At 35.5% G+C, this 22,250-nt stretch overlaps 1 protein-coding gene across 3 annotated transcripts in view; it reads left to right on the top strand.

Moving 5' to 3' along the window:
• The window catches only part of NSUN7 (NOP2/Sun RNA methyltransferase family member 7), a 52,129-nt gene that overhangs the window by 20,136 nt on the left and 9,743 nt on the right, over window positions 1-22,250 (top strand). For all 3 annotated transcript variants that reach the window (XM_019413547.2, XM_019413556.2, XM_019413569.2), the window contains exons 5-10: window positions 2,709-2,861; window positions 3,830-4,013; window positions 5,562-5,772; window positions 11,435-11,578; window positions 16,554-16,655; window positions 21,899-22,016. In XM_019413547.2, coding sequence (XP_019269092.1) covers window positions 2,709-2,861; window positions 3,830-4,013; window positions 5,562-5,772; window positions 11,435-11,578; window positions 16,554-16,655; window positions 21,899-22,016 — 912 coding nt within the window. The remainder of the gene's footprint in view (window positions 1-2,708; window positions 2,862-3,829; window positions 4,014-5,561; window positions 5,773-11,434; window positions 11,579-16,553; window positions 16,656-21,898; window positions 22,017-22,250) is intronic.

The raw sequence follows: 22,250 nt of genomic DNA, 5'->3' as shown, positions 1-22,250 counted from the left end.
CCTGCCTTCCTTTGTCATAAATACTTATGACATTGAAAATTAGTTGCTTTGTCTCCCCTTACCAGACTCTACATTTTGTGATATCAGGAACAGTGTCTTCCTTGCTTATCCCTATGTTTCTGGGACATAAAACAGTACCTGGAATATAGTAAGGAAGAAAATATTTGTTCATGAATTAATTGATATTTCTCTATTCTTAAATGGCCTTCCATTTCCTACAGAAAACATTCCCACTTCCCATGCATGGGTATATAAGATTTTTGGTGATTTGAGGCCTGGATCTCTCACCACCCCATATTCTACAAGTATGCTTTGCCGTTTAACATCTCTGTATCTTTATTGTACTCTGCCTTCTGTGTGTCTTTTCTCCTTTTGTGGTCTGGAAAACTCTTGTTCCTCCTTTAATAGTTCAAGTTTCTCCTTCTCTTAGAAGTCACTTTGGGCTGATTTTTGTTCTTTTTCTGATACATTCAATTTGTTCTTTATCTGTGTATCTTACAACATTCATCACGTTGTGCTCTAATTGTTTATACGTCTATTATACCACCAAGTTATAAGTTACATAAGGGTGGAAGCCCAGGTTTGATCACACTTCTTAATTAACAATATTAAAAGAATAGGCATATTAATTATTATCACTTCTTGAATAGCTTGACTTGGAAGTACATTTTCAAAAGTATCTTGGCTACAATTCTGTAAGTTAGATATTAGTTCCTAATTCCTAGTGCTTAGAAAAGCTAAATAACCTATCTAATGTCATGTAGCTAGTAATTGGTGGAACCAGAATTTGAATCCAGGTAGCCTGATTGCAGAGTCCAAACCATACTGTCTGGAGAGACAGAGGGAGAGAATGGCAGAGGGAGAGGAAGAAGGGATGTGGTGTGCTATTAAGAGGGGCAAAAATAGTTCCATGTGTGGCCAGATTTGTGGATGGGAGTGGTGGGAATGTGGAAACTGAGGACTGAAGAGTTGGTTCAGGTTAAATTATTAATATCCTAGTGTATCATGATAAAGAGTTTAGATTCTGTCCTGTAGCTAATGAGTTCATTTTGGATGTAAGCTTAGAAATTACATAACTACAATTTAACATATAGAAAGACAGCTTTCGCTGTTTCCTGGCAAACAGAGGTAATTAGGCAACCCTCTGTGATAATGTTCAAATTATAGCAGGAGGTGGACTTCTGGATCCAGAATGTTGAGAATGGTTTTTGCTTCCATTTTCATCATTGCAGTCCACCTACACCTGTGGAAGAAGTTTTTTAGTAACCACAGGATGTTTCGTTTATAAATGTAATACATGTCTGGTTATCTTAATAGCATTTGGATTTGGTCTTTATCCTCAATCTGATATTGTGTATTTATACAAAAATCTTTATAACTGTATATATACTTTAAATTATTTTTGTGTGATTAAATTATATTAAAATTCACAGTCTGAGCTCCGTCAGTTCAGTGTCTGACTCTTGATTTCTGCTCAGGTCATGATCTCAGGGTCATAAGATTGGGCCCTGCATCAGTTTCTGCACTGGACATGGAGCCTTCTTAAGATTTTCTCTCTTTCTCTCTCTCTCTCCCTCCCTCACTCCCTCCCTCCCTCCCTCCCTCTACCCCTGTGTGCACACACACTCTCTCTCAAAAATAAACAAATAAACAAATATAAACAAAATAGGGGCACCTGGGTGGCTCAGTTGGTTAAGCATCCACCTCTTGATTCTGGCTTGAGTCATGATCTCATGGTACATGAGATTGAGCCCTGTGTCTGGCTCTGCCCTGGTGGTATGGAGCCTGCTTGGGATTCTTTCTCTCCCTCTCTCTCAGCCCCTCCCCTGTGCTCACCTATACACGTGCTCTCTCTCTCTCAAAATAAATAAATAAACATTTAAAATAAAAATAAAAATGGGTGCCTGGGTGGCTCAGACAGTTAAGTGTCTGACTTTGGCTCAGGTCATGATCTCACATTTTGTGAGTTTGAGCTGAGTTTGAGCCCCATATTGGGCTCTCTGCTGTCAGTGCAGAGCCTGCTTTGGATCCTCTCAGGGCACCTGGGTGGCTCACTGGGTTAAGTGGCAGACTCTTAATTTCTTCTCAGATTCATGAGTTCAAGCCCCACATCGGGCTCTGCTCTGTTTTTTGTTCTGGGATCATCGGAACTGGGAAGGACATGATACAGATTCATGACAGTTCCTTAATCTTATTAAGAATACACTGTTGGCAACTATGACAATAACTAGCTATAATGAGTATCTGCCATGTGCCAGGCACTGTGCTGAGTATTTTACACACATGGTTGGTAATCACCACATTAAGGTAATGTGACCACATTCTACAGATGAGAAAACAGGCTGAGAAAAGAGATTCATTAATAAACCTGAGGTCACACAGCTAGTAAGTGACAGAAACTGAATTTAACTTCAAATTTGTCTGACTAAATTCCACACCTCTTTCACTACATAAAATTTCTTTCAATCAGCAATTGAGATAAATATCTGAGGAGATTCATATCTGTACAGAAGCAGCAAAAACTGAAAAAAGGAAGCAGGATTATCGGATTTCTAATTTTAAATATTATTTTATACTATGAAAATTTGAAGTAGAATTACAGAAATAGTTGTTAGAATTCTAAGTCTAATTTGTGAATTTTTCTAGTGGAAAATTGATAGTCTCGTCTTCAATGCAGTAGTCACCAAAAATGGATTTTCTGTCTCTAGTTTTAAGATAAAATTGGCTGCAGCATTGGCAAGATGTCGAATCAAACACGATGCCCTTTCAATTTACCACATTCTTCCAGAAACAGTTAGGAACCAGGAACTAAGGGCCTCCACTTTGCCACTTTATGCTTGGATAAATACTTGTAAAATCAGGTAAGAGTTTTAATCAAATCCTTTATTTTTATTTCAAGTTGCTAGCCTTTCTAAATAATGTGATAAGAAATACTACCTTTCTCCTCGGTGGACATGTCTAGGGGAGTGACTGGGAAATCATGATTTAGTTCAGGATCCTATCAACAAATTCCCTGAAAACTGGTACAGTGTCTCTGAAAAACAGTATGGAGGTTCCCCAAAAAGTTAAAAATAGAACTACTCTATGATCCAGCAATTACACTACTAGGTATTTACCCAAAGGATACAAAAATTGGATTTGAAGGGGTACATACACCCCGATGTTTATAGCAGCATTATCAATAATAGCCAAACTATGGACAGAGCCTAAATGCCCATCAATTGATGAATGGATACAGATACAATGGAATATAACTTAGCCATCAAAAAGAATGAGATCTTGCCATTTGCAATGACATGAATAGAGCTAGAGGGTATTGTGCTAAGCAAAATGTCAGTCAGAGAAAGACAAATACCATACAATTCAGTCATATGGGGAATTTAAACAAACAAAAGATGAACACATGGGAAGTGGGGAGAAAAAAAGAGGGAAACAAACCATAAGAGACTCTTAATGATAGAGAACAAACAGAGTTGATCGAGGGAGGTGCATGGGGGAGGGCACTTGTTATGATGAGCACTGGGTGTTATATGTAAATTATGAATCACTGAATTCTACTCCTGAAACCAATATTGCACTGTATGTTAACTAACTAGAATTTAAATAAAAATTAAAAAAAAAACCCACCAAATTCCTAAATGGTAATTACATAAATATGTTAACTTTTCTGTCTTTAATTATCTTTTAACTTATTGTTGGCTAAAATTATAAGTTCCATTAAATGCAATAAATGCAGTGATACTTTTTTTTGGGGGGGGGGGGGAAGATGGTAATGTTAAGTGCATTTTTAATATATTTTTAATTACAACCTAATATTGCATATTTACAGCCCTGAAGAAGTTTATTATAGTTTGAAGAAAAGAGGCTATAATAAAGTCAAATCTGTATTGCATATTGATGATAAAGTCTTTGCTGTGGACCAACATTGCTATGATGTCTTAATTTTTCCATCTCATCTTAAAAATAATCTTCTAAATATAGATCTTTTCAAAGATTATAAACTTATATTTCAGGTAAGCATTTACTTTCATTGTGATTCTCAATAATCCTACTTATTCAAAGAATCTCTCTACTTAAAAATAAAACCTAACACGGGGCACCTGGGTGGCTCAGTGGGTTCAGTGTTGAACTCTTGATTTCGGCTCAGGTCATGATCTCATGGTTTGTAAGATCAAGCACTATTGGGTTCTGCTTACAGAGCCTGCTTGGAAATCTCTCTTTCCCTCTCTTTTTTGCCTCTCCCCCACTCTCTTTCTTTTTCTCTCTCAAAATAAACAAAAAAAAACACTTAAAAAAAACCCTAACAAACTGATTATATTTTTATAGATGATCAAAAAGGTTAATAAAGCCTAATTTTCAACCTGGAATAAAATTAATACCCCTACAATCAGTGTTCCTATTGTACTCTAGCATCTTTGTCCCATGTAAAGTTATGAAGAACATGTTCTCCTTCTCAGACTCTATAGACGGGGATAATTGTATTGCTGGCAGCTGAAAGGCTGTAGTTTTCTCTTCCAAGGGAGGATTTAAAAAAATGCAATGAGGGGTACCTGGTGGCTCAGTCAGTTAAGTGTCCAACTCTTGGTTTTGGCTCAGATCATGATCTCACAGTTTTGTGAGGCCAAGCCCCTCATTGGGCTCTGTGCTGGCAGCTTGGAGCCTGTTTGGGATCATCTCTCTTTTCCTCTCTCTGCCCCACCTCCCAATTGCACTATCTCTGATTCTCTCTCAAAATAAATAAATAAACTAAAAAAAAAAAAAAGTGCAATGATACCTTTTCTACCTTCCATTTCTGAGGAAGATGCTAGTACCATCCTGAATTTGAAAATGCAATATGTAATACCTTCCCATTATTTCCTTAATATGGCCTTAGAGCCTTGATTTGTAAGAGGTATATGATGACTATCAATGTAGGGAGAGAATATGAGAAATAATGTGGTTTCAACAGAATGAAAAACAATTAGATTCAATAGAATGAAAAATCCTCAGATTCCAATTTTTGCCTTAGATTTACCTTGTTCTTCTAAGTTTTATCCCTTGACAGCATCCATATTCTTGGGTAGAATGTCTTGGCCTTTATTCAGCAATGATACCCTGCTGAGCACTGAGATCAACTACAAAAACTGATCTGTCTAGCCCCCTTTTATAAGCTTGTCAACCATCTTGTAATATCTGTTAACTAGCAGCAATTTAAATGATAGTGTAATGGGGAAGAAAGAATGGAAGTAGCTGATGAGTTTTCATCAAGGGGTAAGAATGGGAGCTGTAGTAGGATATCACTAATCTATTAATTACATTTTGGGGATTTTGGCATTGTCTTAGTACTATATAAAAGTTAAATGATAACTAGGCTAAACAAAGTTCAGGTCTTTGTTTTAAATCTGTTTATATCAGTTATTTTTGTTAACTTTGTATTCTAACATATATTAAGGTGTTTTAAACTCAAAAGGATTAGGTATCTCAACACTCCTACCAAGTACTTATTTTACCTAAGCAAAAAGAAATCAGTTCATGCCTCTTGTCAAACCCTTTGAAATTCTAATCATATCGTTATCTTATAGGACAAATCTCGAAGTCTCGCTGTCCATTCTGTAAAGGCTTTATTAAATATGGATGATGATATCTTAATGGTCAATACAGGTTCATGGTACACAGTTGCCCATATGTCAATATTAACAAATAATAATACCTCAAAAATATTTGTGTGTGGAGTAAAATCTCAAGCTAAGGATCCTGACCTGAAGAACCTTTTTACAAAAATGGGATGTAAAAGTATGTATAAATATTTATTTGTTTGGTAATTAATGTTATATTAAATTTAGAAATGTCAAAAATGTTTGAATTTGTTACTTTTTGTAACATAAAAACTCTTTATATACTATACTCTTAAAATCTTCACTAATTCATATTATACCAGGCTCTTCTCATTGTTTAATATTGGTTAAACAATTATAGTTGAAATGAATGAATATATTGGCACTTTGGTACGTTGCTTGGCATTAGCTACTGTATAATTTGAAATTCAAACAATAGTTAAAGTAGGTGGTACAAATTATCATCCTTTAATATATAAGAGCACAGTCAAAGAAGTGCTTGACAGTGTTAATATCTAGGATTAGAAGCTAAGTCCCTTAGGCTTCTTATTTGCAAAATCTTTTTCATTGGATCATGCTGTGACCAAAGATAACATTTTATTGTAGGTTCAGTGAGGCTGAAAAACCAAGCAAAACTTTTGACAGATTCACATCAGATTAAGATGATCTGGGATTGTTAGTGCCAGATGTAGCTGCCTACCAGAAGCAAAAGTTAATTTCCTCTGGAAGAAAATAACATCATCCTAGGTCTCATATTATCTCCTAATTATTTTCAAATACAATGTCTGGCAGTCATTAAAAAACAAACCAAAAAAAAGACAAACAGGAAGAAAAGATATGACTGATATAAAGAGAAAAACACTACAATAGGAGCAAACCCACAAATGGTCCAGATACTAGAGATATCAGATGTGGACTTGAAAATAACTATGATACATATGCTGAAGAGACTAAATGCCAAGTTTCAGAATTTCAGTAGACAACTGGAAACCGTAATTTTTTTTAAGTCAAAAGAAAATTCTAGAACTAGAAAATACAACATGTGAAATTAAGAAGTAAGTAGATTTAACAGTAGATTAGGCAGAGCTAAAGAAAGAATAAGCTAACTGACAAACCACAAAAATATCCAGACTGAAGAAGGGGAAATAAAGGGTTAATAATATGGAAAAGATCATAAAACACACATGGGACCCAGTGATTCAGTGATCTTCCATATGCTGTGATGGGAACACAAAGAGGAGAAAATGAATTAAGAAGAGATGATATTTGAAATTAAGGCTGGGAGTTTTTCCTTTTCTTTTTTTTTTTTTAATTTAAAAAAATGTTTATTTATTTTTGAGAGAGAGAGGCAGAGTGCAAGCTCTGTGAGCACAGAGCCTGATGCACAGCTCAAACTCAGGAACCATGAGGTCATGACCTGAGCTGAAGTCGACACTTAACCACCTGAACCACCCAGTGCCCCAAGGCTGGGAATTTTTCAAAATAGATGAAATGAAGCCACAGATTCAAGAAGCCCTATGAACTCCAGTAAGAATAAATATATAGAAAACATATTAGGTACACTGTGGCATAACTGCTGAAAACCAAAGACAAAGCAGCCCAGGTGGTAATATATATTACCTTTAATGGAAAAGCAATAAAACTAAAAACTTAACTTTTTAACAGAAATAACTGAAACCAGAAAACTATTAATGTATTCATAGTGCAGAAAGAAGCTACCAGTTAGATTTCTAAAGTCAGCAGAAAGTCAGTGGTATATGTTATATCTGGGGCAGTCAATACACAAATAATTAAATAATGTTTAACTAATAGCTAAGAAGGGGAAGAAAATGGAATATGGAGTTGGAATACCAATTAACATAAAAAAGGTAAGACAAAAAAAGGTAAGACAAATAGAAAACAGATTAAACTTTAAAAATATATGTATTTTTATACATATATATTTATAAGAGAATATATATGTATAAATATATTTTTGTTTATAAGAGAAACCCTTTACATATAAGGATATAAAAAAAAGTTAGAAGGACAGAAAAAGATATACATTACATATACCAACAAAAGAACTATTGACAAAGTAGATTTAAATAAGAAACATTACTAGAAATATAATTATAACATGTTCATCGGGAAAATGAAAGAGTATGAAAGTAGTATGTGCTTAATAACATAATCTCAAAATGCATAAAGCAAAATTATCCAGAACCAGCAGAAAACATACTCTGTATATAGAAAATCCTTAAAAAAATTGTATGAAAAAACTATTAGAACTAATCAATGGATTGAAAGACACAAATATAAAAAATCAATTATTTCTATACACTAGTAATAGATAATCAAAAAGTGAAAGTAAGAAAACAGTCTTATTTATAAAAACATCAAAAACATCAAACTTCCTAATCAATGTTGTATTGTGAGTCATAGGCAATACGGTAAAAAAAGAAAGGAAGAAATAAAAGATATAAAAATTGGAAAGGAAGAAATAAAACTGTTTTTTATTAATAGGTTACATAGTTATATATGGGGAAAATCCAAAATAATCTACAACTAAACTATAGATTTCACAAATGATTTTTGTAAGGTTCATAGATACAAAGTCAGCATACAAATTCAATTTCTACCTACCAAAAATGAAAATTTGAAAATGAAGCAGGTATCTTTTATAATAGTACCAAAAACCATAACACATTTATACATCTAATAAAAGTACATCTTTTGTACTAAAAGTACAAAAGTACTAAAAGTACATCTTTTGTACTAAAAGTACATCTAATAAAAGATGTGTAAGACCTCCTCATAAAACTATAGACCATTACTGAAAGACCAAAGACTTAACCAAATCTAAGAATAAATCACGTTCATGAACTGAAAAATTCAATGTTATAAAGATGACCTTTCTCTCCAAGTTGATCTTCATGGATTCAGTTCAAGCCACATGACACTGTAGAGTACTGAGATTTTTTTTTTTTTTTTTCAGTAAATGGGGGTAGAAAAAATGAAACTGACCTGTACTTCACACCATCAATACAAATCTAGAGTCTCCTAGAATTTATTATAGGAGAAACACTTAATGACTGGGATTGGCAGATTTCTTAAACAGGACACATAAAGCACTAATCATAAAAGAAAAGATTTATAAATTGGACTGTAGTAAACTTTTGAAAAATTTTAAATTTCTGTGCATTAAGATTAAGAGAGTGCAAAGGCAAACTGTAGAGAGGGAACATATAAACTAGTGAAGAGTTTTTATCCACAGTGTATAAAGAATTCTTACAAATTAACAATGAATAGACAACCTAACTGGAAAATGTGCAAGAGACATGACCAGGCATTTCACAAAAGAGGATATCCAAATGCCAAAAAAAAAAAAAAAAAAAAAAAAAAGCGAAAGTCGTCAATCCCATTACTAATCAGGGAAATGCAATTAAAATCACAACTTACCGCCACATGTCCACAGAGTGATTAAAATGAAAAATATCGGCAGTACCATGTACTGGCAAGGTAAAGAGCATTGGGAAGGCTCAAACACAGCTGGTGGGACTGTAAACTTGTGCAATCACTCTAGAAAGCTAGCATTAATCACTAAAATTGAATATGTACATACCAATGACCCAGCATTTCACTTCCAGTTACCCTCTGAATTTTTACCTAGTTACCAAGAGAGAATAGGAACCTCTAAGTAACCAAGCAGTGGAGGAAGGAAGTTTCTTCTTTTAGAAGTATTCTAGCTAATATGAAAAAGGTATGACAGAATTAAAATAGGTGACAGAATTAAAATAGGTCTATTTTGCAACCTCTTTGCTGGTACCAGAAAGATAACTTAGTGGATAAATATGACATCACTTGTGAAGTAGTTTTGCTCCCCTCTCCACTCTCTCCACAACCCCCCCCCCCAAAAAAAAGGAAAGAAAAAGAAAAAAAAAAGCCAGAATCTAATTAAGCTTCTAAAGATACAACTAGTAAGTTATAAGAAGCACAGAACACAGGAACATGTTAGAGTACACTCTAGGGAAGCAATTAGCAAAATCCAGACTGTAGAAAAGCTGTCCGTAGTACAAATAACCATGTTTCATTAGGGAATAAGTTGTAAGAAAAAATGGAAAGGGAACCTATCAATAAGAAGAAATTTAAAATAAGGCTTATCAACTAATTACAATGTATGTACTTTATTAAAATCCTGATTCAAACAAATTGTAAAAAACTTTTGTCATGTGTGAGACTATGGGGAAATTTGAGCCATGATTGGATTCCATTATTTTTTAATGATGATAAGGAATTCTTATTTTTTTTAATTTGTGTGGTTATATTTTTAAAGGAGTTCTTTTAGAGCTATGTGGTGAAATATTTATAGATTTAAAATAATATGGGTTGGGGTGGAAGTGGGTACAGATGTAGATGAAACAGGATTGGGCATGAATGGTTCACTGTTGAATGTCCATGATGGGTACTTGAGAATTTATTATGTTTTTATGTGTGTTTTTGTATGTTTGAACTTTTCCAATCGAAATTTTAAAATAGAAAGAAAAAAAAAAGGCCCACTGATTAAAAAAAAAAAAAAAACAGTTTCAAAACAGACAGAATAGGAAGATGAACAGGGTGATCAGACAAGAGAAAGGGGGTGGGGGAAAAATTTTAGTGATGACTCCTCAGCAGGTGAGGGGACTGGGAGTCATTGCAGAAGTGGAGGGGTGGCCTGAAGATAGGGGCACAGATTATTATACTCAGTGAGGACAGACTTCCTTCCAACTAAACTAAAGTCCTTAAGGAATATTAGACTGCCTCATAAATGCTACTGATACCCATTTTTTCTCTGAGGAAGATGGAATATAAAAGGAGATTACAATGGGAAAGGGAAATAACCAACACTGAGCATTTACTATGTGCTAGGCACCATACTAAACTGCTTTATTTCAGTCTTCACCACAATTAGATGAGGCAGGCATTGTTATCCCATTTTATAAGTAAGAAAATGGGGGCTCAGATTAAGTCACGCAGCTAGTAAATACCGAAGTTGGGAGTCATCCTTGGGTGTCTCTGCCCCCAAAGCCCATTTCCCTCCACTATGTCATGGTATTTTAAAAGATTCTGAAGTTCAGGGCACCTAGGTGGCTCAGTCGGTTAAGCATCTGATTTTGGCTCAGGTCATGATCTCATGGTTTGAGCTCTGTTTTGGGTGAGCTCAAGCCCTGCTTCGGGCGTATATGAGCCCTGCTTTGGGTAAGCCCTGCTTCTCTATCGCTCTCTTTCCCTCTCTCTCTCTCCCTCTCTTTCTCTGCCCCTGATGGGATTCTCTCTCTCTGCCCACCCCCCCGCCCCTCGCTCACTTGTGCCCTCTCTCTCTCTCTCAAAAAAAAAAAAAGTGATCTGAAATTCAGAATGAAAAATTATATTTTATGTAGGAGATATTTAAATTTCAAAATTGTTCTCTCAAGTGAAGGAGAAAGAATTCATGTGTTAACTCTGATAAGTTATCAGAGAAGAATAGCTCTCTTTTCTGACTATATGAGATGACTTTTTGTGAGGCTGAGGATTTAAAAATGAAAAATGATAGGGGCGTCTGGGTGGCTCAGTCATTTGAGTGTTTGACTTCAGCTTCGGCTCAGGTCATGATCTCGTGGTTGGTGAGTCTGAGCCCTGCATCTGACTCTCTGCTGTTGGCACCAAGCCCGCTTCGGATCCTCTTTCCCCCCGTCTTTCTGCCCCTTTCCTGCTTGCTCTGTCCTTCAAAATAAATAAACAGTAAAAAAAATGAACAATGATAAATAGATCTAATTACAAACTGTATTAAGATTTTTAATGAATATTTTTGCACTAATTGTTCTGTTTTTTTTCCCTCCAAGATATTGAAATACTTCATGAGGCATTTCTGAACATTGAATCAAAGGATCACAGATTGCAGAAAGTTAAAGTGATTCTGCTGCTTCCTCGCTGCTCAGGACTGGGTGTTAGTAATCCAGTGGAGTTTATATTAAACGAGCATGAAGGTACTTTAAAAAATTTTCATTTATAAATTATTGAAATTTGTTGATAAATGTCAAAAATAAAATTATTTAAAATCACTAAAATGACATATCAAATATATCTTATTAATGAATAGCTACCATGCATAGAGCACTTACAATGTGTAAAGTACTTTACATTCATTGTTTCACTGAATACTTATAGCAATCCTTTGTGATATGGGCAAGGGGGTATATTAAAATTATTTATTTATTAATATTTATTTATTTTTGAAAGAGCACAAGCGGGAGAGGGGGAAAGAGTGGGGAGAGGGTCTGAAGCAGGCTCTGTACTGACAGGCTGACCGTAGTAGTGAGCCCTATGTGGGGCTCCGACTCACAAAGCATGAGATCATGACCTGAGCCAAAGTCGGACGCTCAGCTGACTGAGCTACCCAGGTACCCTAAAAATATTTAATAATAGGAATGATGTAGGTAATCAGAACACATGTTGGCCGGTATGCTCTTCTGGTATATACCAGTGCTCAAGATATAGACATTAAAATTTATCAGCATTTTATAGATGAAAATACTGAGACTCAGAAAGATTAATTCATTTTTATAAGGTCACACAAGCTCTAGTTAGTAGCAGAGCTAGAATTCAAATTTAGATCAGCCAGACTCTATAGACTGTGCTTTAAAATGATCCTAATTAAATTATAATCACACTATTTCAAACTCAAGACTTCTATAATCCCTAGTATGTATGTTTTCTGATACTAATACTTCAGATTAAGTATTAATTCTAGAAATACTTTACTTCTTTAAGAAATTATAAAATATTAACATTACCATTTATTGAGCACTCATATATAAGGCACTGAGCTAAGCACTTTGCTTTATTTCACTAAATCCTCACAAGAACTCAGTGAGTTAGTTACAGTAGTCTCCCCTTATCTGTGGGGATTTGTTGCAAGACCCCCAGTGGATGCCTGAAACCATAGATATCACTGAACCCTATGTATACTACATTTTTCCCTGTACACATGCCCCTATGATAAAGTTCAGTTTATAAATCAGGCACAGTAAGATATTAATAACAACAATAATAAAATAGAGCAGTCATAACAATATTCTGAAATGAAAGTTATGTGAATGTGGTTTCTTTTTCAAAATGTCTTACTGTACTCTACTTACCCTTCTTGTGATGATGTAAGATGACAAAATGCCTACCTCCATGATGAGATAAAGCCAAGTGAGTGACGCAGGCACTATGATGTAGCCTTGAGTTCCTAGTGATCTTCTGCTGATTCGGCAGAAAAAGGATTATCGGCTTCCAGGACTGTGGTTGACCTCCAGTAACTGAAACTGCAGAAAGCAAAACCACGGATACTTACTTCTACATTTTACAAGTACAGAATCTGAGGCCCAGAGGTGTAGAAGTGTCCCAGGGCCATGTGACTAGTGTCAGAGCCCAGATTCAAACACAGCAGCTCTGACTCTGAGGCTGGCACTCTGAGCCACTTTTTAAACCAGAGTGTATGGCCGTGCATTGACTGAAATGCATTCTTACTGTAATCTGTTCCTATTGAAAGCCCTAGTTGAATGAGGTTAACTAGAATATTAGATAAGGAAGACATTTCACCAACATTCAGCAGATAGTGAATACTTGCTTTCTGTTTCTAGCAAGGTCAGGATCAAAAGTGAGAAAAAAAAATGGAGGGAAAGAAACTCATATTTATTGTGCACAAGTATGTCCCAGTCACTATTCTAGGTGGCACCCATCACTATCACTTAATATTCACAATAACTTTTTGAGGATAGTGTTCTTTTGTTATCTCTGTTTCACAGTGGGGGAGGGGAACAAGACTCTGAGAAATCTCACAAGTTGCTTAAGGTCACGTACCTAGTAAATAGAGAAGCTGGGATTCAAATTCAGATTAGTTAGCACATTCCACGATACCGGACAGTCTGGAACTGGGTTTACACTGCACCCCGTGGAATTTTTGACTCGCTATGGAAAATGTCCTCGCAGTGAGAGTAAAACAGAATAACCAATTCAAGTGGAGAATAGTGAGCTGAGAAACTTTCTATGTTAACTGGGAAATAATCAAATAAGAAGAATTAGTAGACGTAGGAAAAGAGGGGGGAAGATAGCTGCTATAATAGACATAGCAGTGAAGAGAGTTAGAGCTCCCAACTGAGAAACTCTGGCCTTATTCTGGGTCATTTTGAAGTGGGAATGCAGAAAAAAATAAACCATAGGTAAAAATGAACTCAGGGTTGGGAGAGGAGCTCAAAGGGAACCACAAGAGATGAAAAGGGAGAAAGTAAAAAGTTTCCTGGGGGCACCTGGGTGGCTCAGTCCATTAAGCATCCAACTCTCGATTTTGGTTCAGGTCTTGATCTCACAGTTCATGGGATGGAGCCCCGCATCGGGCTCTGTGCTGACAGTGTGGAGCCTGCTTGGGATTCTCTCTCTCCCTCTCTCTCTGCCCCTTCCCTGCTCTCACATGCACTCTTTCTCTCAAATAAACTTAAAAAAAAATTTTTTTTTTTAAAAAGTTTCCTAGGTATTAGCAATGTTCTGAAAGCTTTGCTGAAGAGGCAAGAGGATAAGCCAAGAAGTCGTCTTTGGCAAACCTGGAAAAAGGAGGGTTTCCTCTGAGGAAGTAATAGCCAAAGCAAATAAGAAGCTGTTGACCTAGTGCCAAGGGTAGAAATATGACTGATAAGTTTAGTGGGGATGAATTGAAAAGACTTGGATACTAGGTGGAAGGGAAAAATCATGAATTAGTTTGAAAAACATTTTAACATTGAAAAATGTGAGAAACATTGAAGAATACATGAAATTGTTCCTTGCTAATAACTGGGAATTATTTTAAAATGGGATGAAGCAATAGCACTGCTAGGAATTTACCCAAAGAATACAGGAGGGCTGATTCGTAGGGGCACATGTGCCCCAAAGTTTATAGCAGCACTTTCAACAATAGCCAAAGTATGGGGGCACCTGGGTGGCTCAGTTGGGTAAGCGTCTGACTTTGGCTCAGGTCATGATCTCCAGGTTTGTGAGTTTGAGCCCCACATCGGGTTCTGTGCTGCCAGCTCGGAGCCTGGAGCCTGCTTTGGATTCTGTGTCTTCCTCTCTCTCTGCCCCTCCCCTGCTCACACTCTGTCTGTCTCTCTCTCAAAAATAAATAAACATTAAAAAAATTTTTTTGAAAATAGCCAAATTATGGAAAGAGCCGAGATGTCCATTAACTGATGAATGGATAAAGAAGATGTGGCATATATGTACAATGGAATACTACTTGGTGATGAAAAAGAATGAAACCTTGCCATTTGCAACAACGTGGATGGAACTGGAGGGTATTATGCTAAGTGAAACAAGCCAGTCAGCAAAAGACAGATATCATATGTTTTCTCATAACAAATGTGGAATTTGAGAAACTTAACAAAAGACCATGGGGGAAGGGAAGGAAAAATAAGTTACAGAGAGGGAGGCAAACCATAAGAGACTCTTAAATATAGAAAACAAACTGAGGGTTGATGAGGGTGGGGGGTTGGGGGGCTGGGGAAAATGGGAGATGGGCATTGAGGAGGGTACTTGTTGGGATGAGCACTGGATATTGTGAGGCGAATGTGATAACCACTATGCTACAGAAACATGGATGTTGTATGTAAGTGATGAATCACAGGAATCTACTCCTGAAGCCAAGACTACACTGTATACATTGTATGTTAGCTAATGTGACAATAAATTATTAAAAAATACATAGAATAAAATGGGGTGAAAGAGGTAAATTGATGTGGTTTTATAGTATAATAATGTATAAATAGTCCTTAAAAGTGGTGAAGAGAGAGAGAAAAATGTGAAGTGTAAAAATAAACTGGGAAGAAATGGAGTTTAATTAACCTTTACCGATATTACTAGAATGGGGAACAGCCAAATATATGGCATAAATAATTATGCCATATAATTGGCTCTCCTACTCCAGGGACTTACTGAGAGGCAGAATAAAGAGAAGTTAGAAGTTTGGACTCTGGTCAGATTTCTGAGCTAAAATATGGCTCTTCACCTAGTAGCTATATGACCTCAGATAAGTGGTTTAATGTATGTTTGAACAGTTTTCTTAATGTTAAAAGGGATAATAATGTTTCAGGGGGTTGACAAATAAAATACTGTATACAAAGTAGTATTCAATACATCCTAGTTAATATTATCAAGAAGTATGTTTTGAAAAATTTTTAAGTTACTTTAAGAGCTTCTTGATCTGTTTCTTAATCTATGTAGACTAGATTTACTTCTCTGAATTCTTTCCTTCCAAAATTTCTTTCGGTAAGTTAATGTTTTTAACTGTATCCTTTTGTGTTCTTTCCTACTCAGCACTGATTATAGCTCATCAGTTTCTGCCTTGGAAATAAATCTTTTTTCTTTTCCTCTATTAGGCTTCACACTTACAGCATTCTCGCTTCTGTGCCTAAATGACAGAACCTAATCTAAGTTAGCTTGTAGGATGACTATCTCAGAAGAACTTAAAGAAGAAAGAAAAACAATACTAAAACCAAACTAAACAAAATTACGCTTATTTTGTTTTTTAATTTTGACTCAGCATTTTTATAATACTCTTTATTTAGTTTTAATATTATTAATATTTATTAAATATTAATATTAATATTAAATGTATTAATATATTAATATTATTAATAGGGAAAATGGTTGGGGCGCCTGGGTGGCTCAGTTGGTTAACCATCTAACTTCGGCTTCGGTCATGATCTCCCTGTTCATGAGTTCAGGCCCCACGTCCAGCTCTGTGCTGACAGCTCAGAGCCTGGAACCTGCTTCAGATTCTGTGGTTCCCTCTCTCTTTTCCCTTCCCCTTACACTCTGTCTCTCTCAAAAATAAATGAACATTTAAAGAAAATAGGGGAAATGATTGAAAAATTAAACAATGTGATTATAGCAATATATGAAAAACACCTAATAGTGATATATTTAAAAGTATTTCTTTGCTTTTAGATACAGGTTTACTTAAAGATTTCTCTCAAGGAGGTACATCAGAAGATAAACTTCACATTCTTGTTCAACAGCAATATGAACAGCTAACACATGCAATGAAATGTAAGTTTATTATCAGTTCAATCTTAAAATACATTGTAAATCTTAGAAACATTAATACTTCATTTATCTATTATAATCAGGCAATGAAGTGTGAGCCATAAGTGAATTTTCCAGAACACTCAGCCTTAGCACCTTCCAATATCAAAGTATTTATTTTTACCAATTCAACCTGTCTTTTATTATTTTTTTAAATGTTTTTATTTATTTTTGAGACAGAGAGACAGAGCATGAGCAGGGGTGGGGCAGAGAGAGAGGGAGACACAGAATCCGAAGCAGGCTCCAGGCTCCGAGCTGTCAGCACAGAGCCTGACACGGGGCTCGAACTCACAGACTGTGAGATCATGACCTGAGCCGAAGTCAGATGCTCAACCGACTGAGCCACCCAGGCGCCCCTCAACCCTTCTTTTAAAAATAGATGTTGTACTATCATTTGTAGCATAGGTTAGCAAGGACAGTTGCTTAATGCTGGAGTAAAATAATTATGTATATCCATGTTGGAACAGTTTTATTTTCTCTGTTTCTTTTCTTTGGCTTCTTATTTGATGTAATTTTTCTGTTGTCATTGTGCCTGGCCATATTCTACAATCCAAATTTGAATCAAACTCTTAAGTCTCTTAGTGTTAAATAGAGATTAATAGAGAAGTACAATTATAAATAAAGCCTGAGTAAGTTGAAGTCTGAGTAAATGAGGTCTTTAGGTATTTATTTTATTGTTTCAATCACTCCATTTAGATTTGAGTACCATTTAGATTTTGAGGAGCATTGCCCTCAAATGGATATGGATATGGAAAATGGAGAAGTCTCTGAGAAATTACATAAACTATTATTAATTCAGTGCATGTTTATCAAGTGCCTACTCTGGGTCAGGCATTATGTTGGATGTTAGGGATATGAGTGTGAATAAATCCTGATCTCCGAAGGCTCAAAGATAAGTATACAGGTATAGATAATTCAGTACATAAAGATATAACATAATGAGGTAGAAATAAGGCAAATGGTAAGCACAGAGCAGGTCTGCTTTTTTAGTTGATGCTCTAATAAACATTAATTTAAATATGATAATATGTAGGGGCGCCTGGGTGGCTCAGTTGGTTGGGTGGCCAACTTCAGCTCAGGTCATGATCTTGTGGTCCGTGAGTTCGAGCCCTGTGTCAGGCTTTGTGATAATATGATAATACGTACATGTGTGTGTGTATATATATATATATATATATATATATATATATATATATGATATATGAAATAAGTTAGTTGGAAGATTAGAAAGTTGGTAAATAATTTTTTGAATTTTTTGATGCTTTCTCTACTTTGTTTAAAATTACAGTATTATCACCTACAACTATCCTCCATCCCTGCTTTTTCTCTACACTGTTTATCAACCCCTAAAGATACTATATGATTTTCTGATGTATCTGTGTCTTATCATATCAATAAAACATGGCGAAGAATCTCCCCAAGGGCAGAGATTTTTGTCTATGTATCTTAGATGCTAGAATGGTGCTTAGCTTATAGTAGGTGCTTGATATGGGTGAATAAACGAGTGAGTTCCAGGTAGTAGTATTATCTCACAGATGAAAAATCTGAGAGTTTTAAGTAATTTTCCCAGCATCATATAGCAGTAAGTAACATAATTGGGATTCGCATCTGTTTCTACCGTCCTTTTAACTAGTTATGTGATATGACTTGTGGGAGAATGGCTGAAGTATCAAGCTCATGGTAATCTGCACTATTATTTGTTTGTGTTTGTAACTAGGTCAGTCACGTTGATTGTGTTTTCAATTTCCAAACAGATCAATGAAACCAGGAACTGGTTCTTTGAAAAAAATTAATAAAATTGATACACCCCTAACAAAACTTATCAAGAAAAAAAGAGAAAGCACCCAAATAAACAAAATCACAAGTAAGACAGGAGAAGTAACAACCAACACCACAGAAATAATAAGAGAATATTATGAAAACTATATGCCAACAAATTGGACAATCTGGAAGAAATCAATAAATTCCTAGAAACATATAAACTACCAAAACTGACACAGGAAGAAATAGAAAACTTGAATAGACCAATAACCAGCAAAGAAATTGAATCAATAATCAAAAATCTCCCAATAAACAAAGTCCATGGCCAGCTGGCTTCATAGGAGGAATTCTACCAAACATTTAAAAAAGAGTTAATATGTATTCTTCTCAAACTGCTCAAAAAAATAGAAATTGAAGGAAAACTTCCAAACCTTTTGTATGAGGCCAGCATTACCCTGATTCCAAAACCAGATAAAGGCTCCACTAAAAAAGAGAACTACAGGGCTACCCACGTGGCTCAGTCAGTTAAGTGTCCAACTTCAGCTCAAGTCATGATCCTACAGTTCGTGGGTTTGGGCCCCTCATCAGGTTCTGTGCTGACAGTTCAGAGCCTGGAGACTGCTTTGGATTCTGTGTCTCCCTTTCTCTATGCCCCTCCTATGCTTGTGCTCTGTCTCTCTCAAAAATAAATGTTAAAAAAATAAAGAGAACTACAGGCCAATATCCCTGATGAATATGGATACCTAACTAAATTGTCAACAAAATGCTAGTGAATTGAATTCAACACTACATTAAAAGAATCATTCACCACGGTGAAGAGGGATTTACTCCTGGGCTGCAAGGGTAGTTTAACATTGGCAAATCAATCAACATGATATACTACATTAATAAAAGAAAGGATGAGAACCATATGATCCTCTCAATAGATGCAGAAAAAGCATTTGACAAAATACATTATTCATGATAAAAACCTTCAATAAGTAGATTTAGAGGGAACATACCTCAACAGAATAAAGGCCACATATATAAAACCCACACCTAATATCATCCTTAATGGGAAAAGACAGAGCTTTTCCTCTATGGTCAGGAAAAAGACAAGGATGTCTACTCTCACCACTGCTAGTTAACATAGTACTAGAAGTCCTAGCCTTAGCAATCAGACAACAAAAAGAAGTAAAAAGGCATGTAAATCAGCAAGAAAGAAGTCAAACTTGCACTATTTGCAGATGACATGATAGTCTATATAGAAGACCCAAAAGACTCACCAAAAAATTACTAGAACTGATACATGAATTCACTAAAGTTTCAGGATACAAAACAAATGTACAGAATTCTGTTCCACTTCTAAACACCAATAATGAACAGCAGAAAGAGAAATTAAGGAATTGATTAAGGAATTGCACCAAAAGCCATATGATACCTGGGAATAAACCTAACCAAAGATGTAAAATATATATACTCTGAAAACTATAAAACACTGATGAAAGAAATTGAAGATGACACAAAGAAATGGAAAAACAATCCATGCTCATGGATTGGAAGAACAAATATTGTTAAAATGTCTATGATACCCAAAGCAAGCTACACATTTAATGCAATCCTTATCAAAATACCACCAGAAGTTTTCACAGAGCTAGAACAAAGAATCCTAAAATTTATTTGGAACCACAAAAGACTCCGAATAGCCAAAGCAATCTTGAAAAAGCAAAGCAAAGCAAAGCTGGAGACAGCAAAAATTCTGGACTTCAAGCTATATTATATTCAAGCTGTAGTAAAACAGTATGGTACTGGCACAAAAATAGACACATAGATCAATAGAATAGAATAGAAAACCCAGAAGTTGACCATGATAGGTCAACTAAACTTCAACAAAGCAGGAAAGAATGGGAAAAAGCCAATGGGAAAAAGACAGTCTCTTCAACAAATGGTGTTGAGAAAACTAGACAGCAACATGCAAAAGAATGAAACTGGGCCACTTTCTTACACCACACATAAAAATAAATTGAAAATGGATGAAAGATATAAATGTGAGACAGGAAACCATCAAAATCCTATTGGAGAACACAGGCAGTAACCTCTTTGACTTCAGACATAGCAACTTCTTATTAGATAGGTCGCCTGAGGCAAGGGACACAAATGCAAAAATAAATTATTGGTACTTCATCAAGATAAAAAAGCTTCTGCACAGCAAAAGAAACCATCAACAAAACTAAAAGACAGCTTTCAGAATGGGAGAAGATATTTGCAAATGACATATCTAATAAAGGGTTAGTATCCAAAATCTATAAAGAACTTATCAAAATCAACACCCAAAAACCAAATAATATAGTTAAGAAATGGGTAAAAAAGGACACGAACAGACAGTTTTCCAAAGAAGATATCCAGATGGCTAACAGACACATGAAAAGATGCTCAACATCCCCACTATCAAGGAAATACAAATATGTCTAAATACTAAATCATTTAGTCAGAATGGCTAAAATGAACAACACAGGAAACAACAGGTGTTGGTGAGGATGTGGAGAAAGGGGAACCCTCTTGCACTGTTGGTAGAAATGCAAAGTGGTGCAGCCACTGTGGAAAACAGTATGGAGTTTCCTTGAAAAGTTAAAAATAGAACTACCCTATGATCCAGCCACTACACTATTTACCCAAAAGATACAAAAATACTGATTTGAAGGGATACGTGCACCCTGATGTTTATAGCAGCATTACCAACTATAGCTAAACTATGGAAAGAGCCCAAATGTCCATTGACTGATGAATGGATACAGAAGATGTGGCAACTATATCTATATCTGTATCATCTATATCTATACATACACACACAATGGCATATTACTCAGCCATAAAAAATGAAGTCTTGCCATTTGCAATGATGTGGATGGAGCTAGAGAGTATAATGCTAAGTGAAATAAATCAGTCAAAGAAAGACAAATACCATATGATTTCACTCATGTGGAATTTAAGAAACAAAACAAATGAACGGGGTGGGGGGGAAGAGAGAGACAAACCATAAAACAGATTCTTCACTATAGAGAACAAACTGATGGTTACTGGAGGGCAGGTGGGCAGGGGAATAGGATAAATGGGTGAGGGCGATTAAGGAATGCACTTGTGGTGAGCACTGAGTATTATATGTAAGTGATGAATCACTAAATTCTTCACCTGAAACTATTACACTGTGTGTTAACTGGAATTTATATAAAAACTTGAGAGAAAAAAAAATTCAATTTCCATACAATTCAGTTAGATTTACTTTACTTATTGGCCACAGACTACGTTACTAATACATGTTTTGAAGAGGGGAATAATGCAAGCATCTATGGAAATCATTCCCATCAAAACCATGTGGTATTAGTATCAAACAGATGTTTGGAAACATAAGTCTGTTTAGGATTGTTAATGGGGCCATTATTATTAATTACCACCTTCTTTGCATACAGTTACTAAAGCTCAAGCAGTTGTTTATTGCACGTGTTCAGTTTATCCAGAAGAAAATGAAGGTGTTGTTAAGAAAGCACTGGAATTTCAAGACCATGGGATTAAAGTACAACCTTATAGGTAAGAAAGGAAAGGATTGCTCTGAACTCAAATATTCTGAGCATGAATGATTATGATTTTTAAGTTATTTAAAGACGTTCCACATCCTTCTTGTTATACTTTAACATGACCAAACAACCTAATTTCTTACAACTATAACAGATTCTGTAGTCTTTATGATGGATTGGCATGAGCATTCTCTTGTACTACTAAAAATTCTTTTTGTTGTTATCGTTGGTAAAGCTAAATGCATTT

The sequence above is a fragment of the Panthera pardus genome, unplaced genomic scaffold (genome assembly GCF_024362965.1).
Source record: "Panthera pardus isolate Hobbes unplaced genomic scaffold, ASM2436296v1 HiC_scaffold_13, whole genome shotgun sequence".
Taxonomy (NCBI): Eukaryota; Metazoa; Chordata; class Mammalia; order Carnivora; family Felidae; genus Panthera; species Panthera pardus.
Note: the sequence above shows the minus strand (reverse complement) of the source record. Positions and strands in the feature narration are given on the sequence as shown.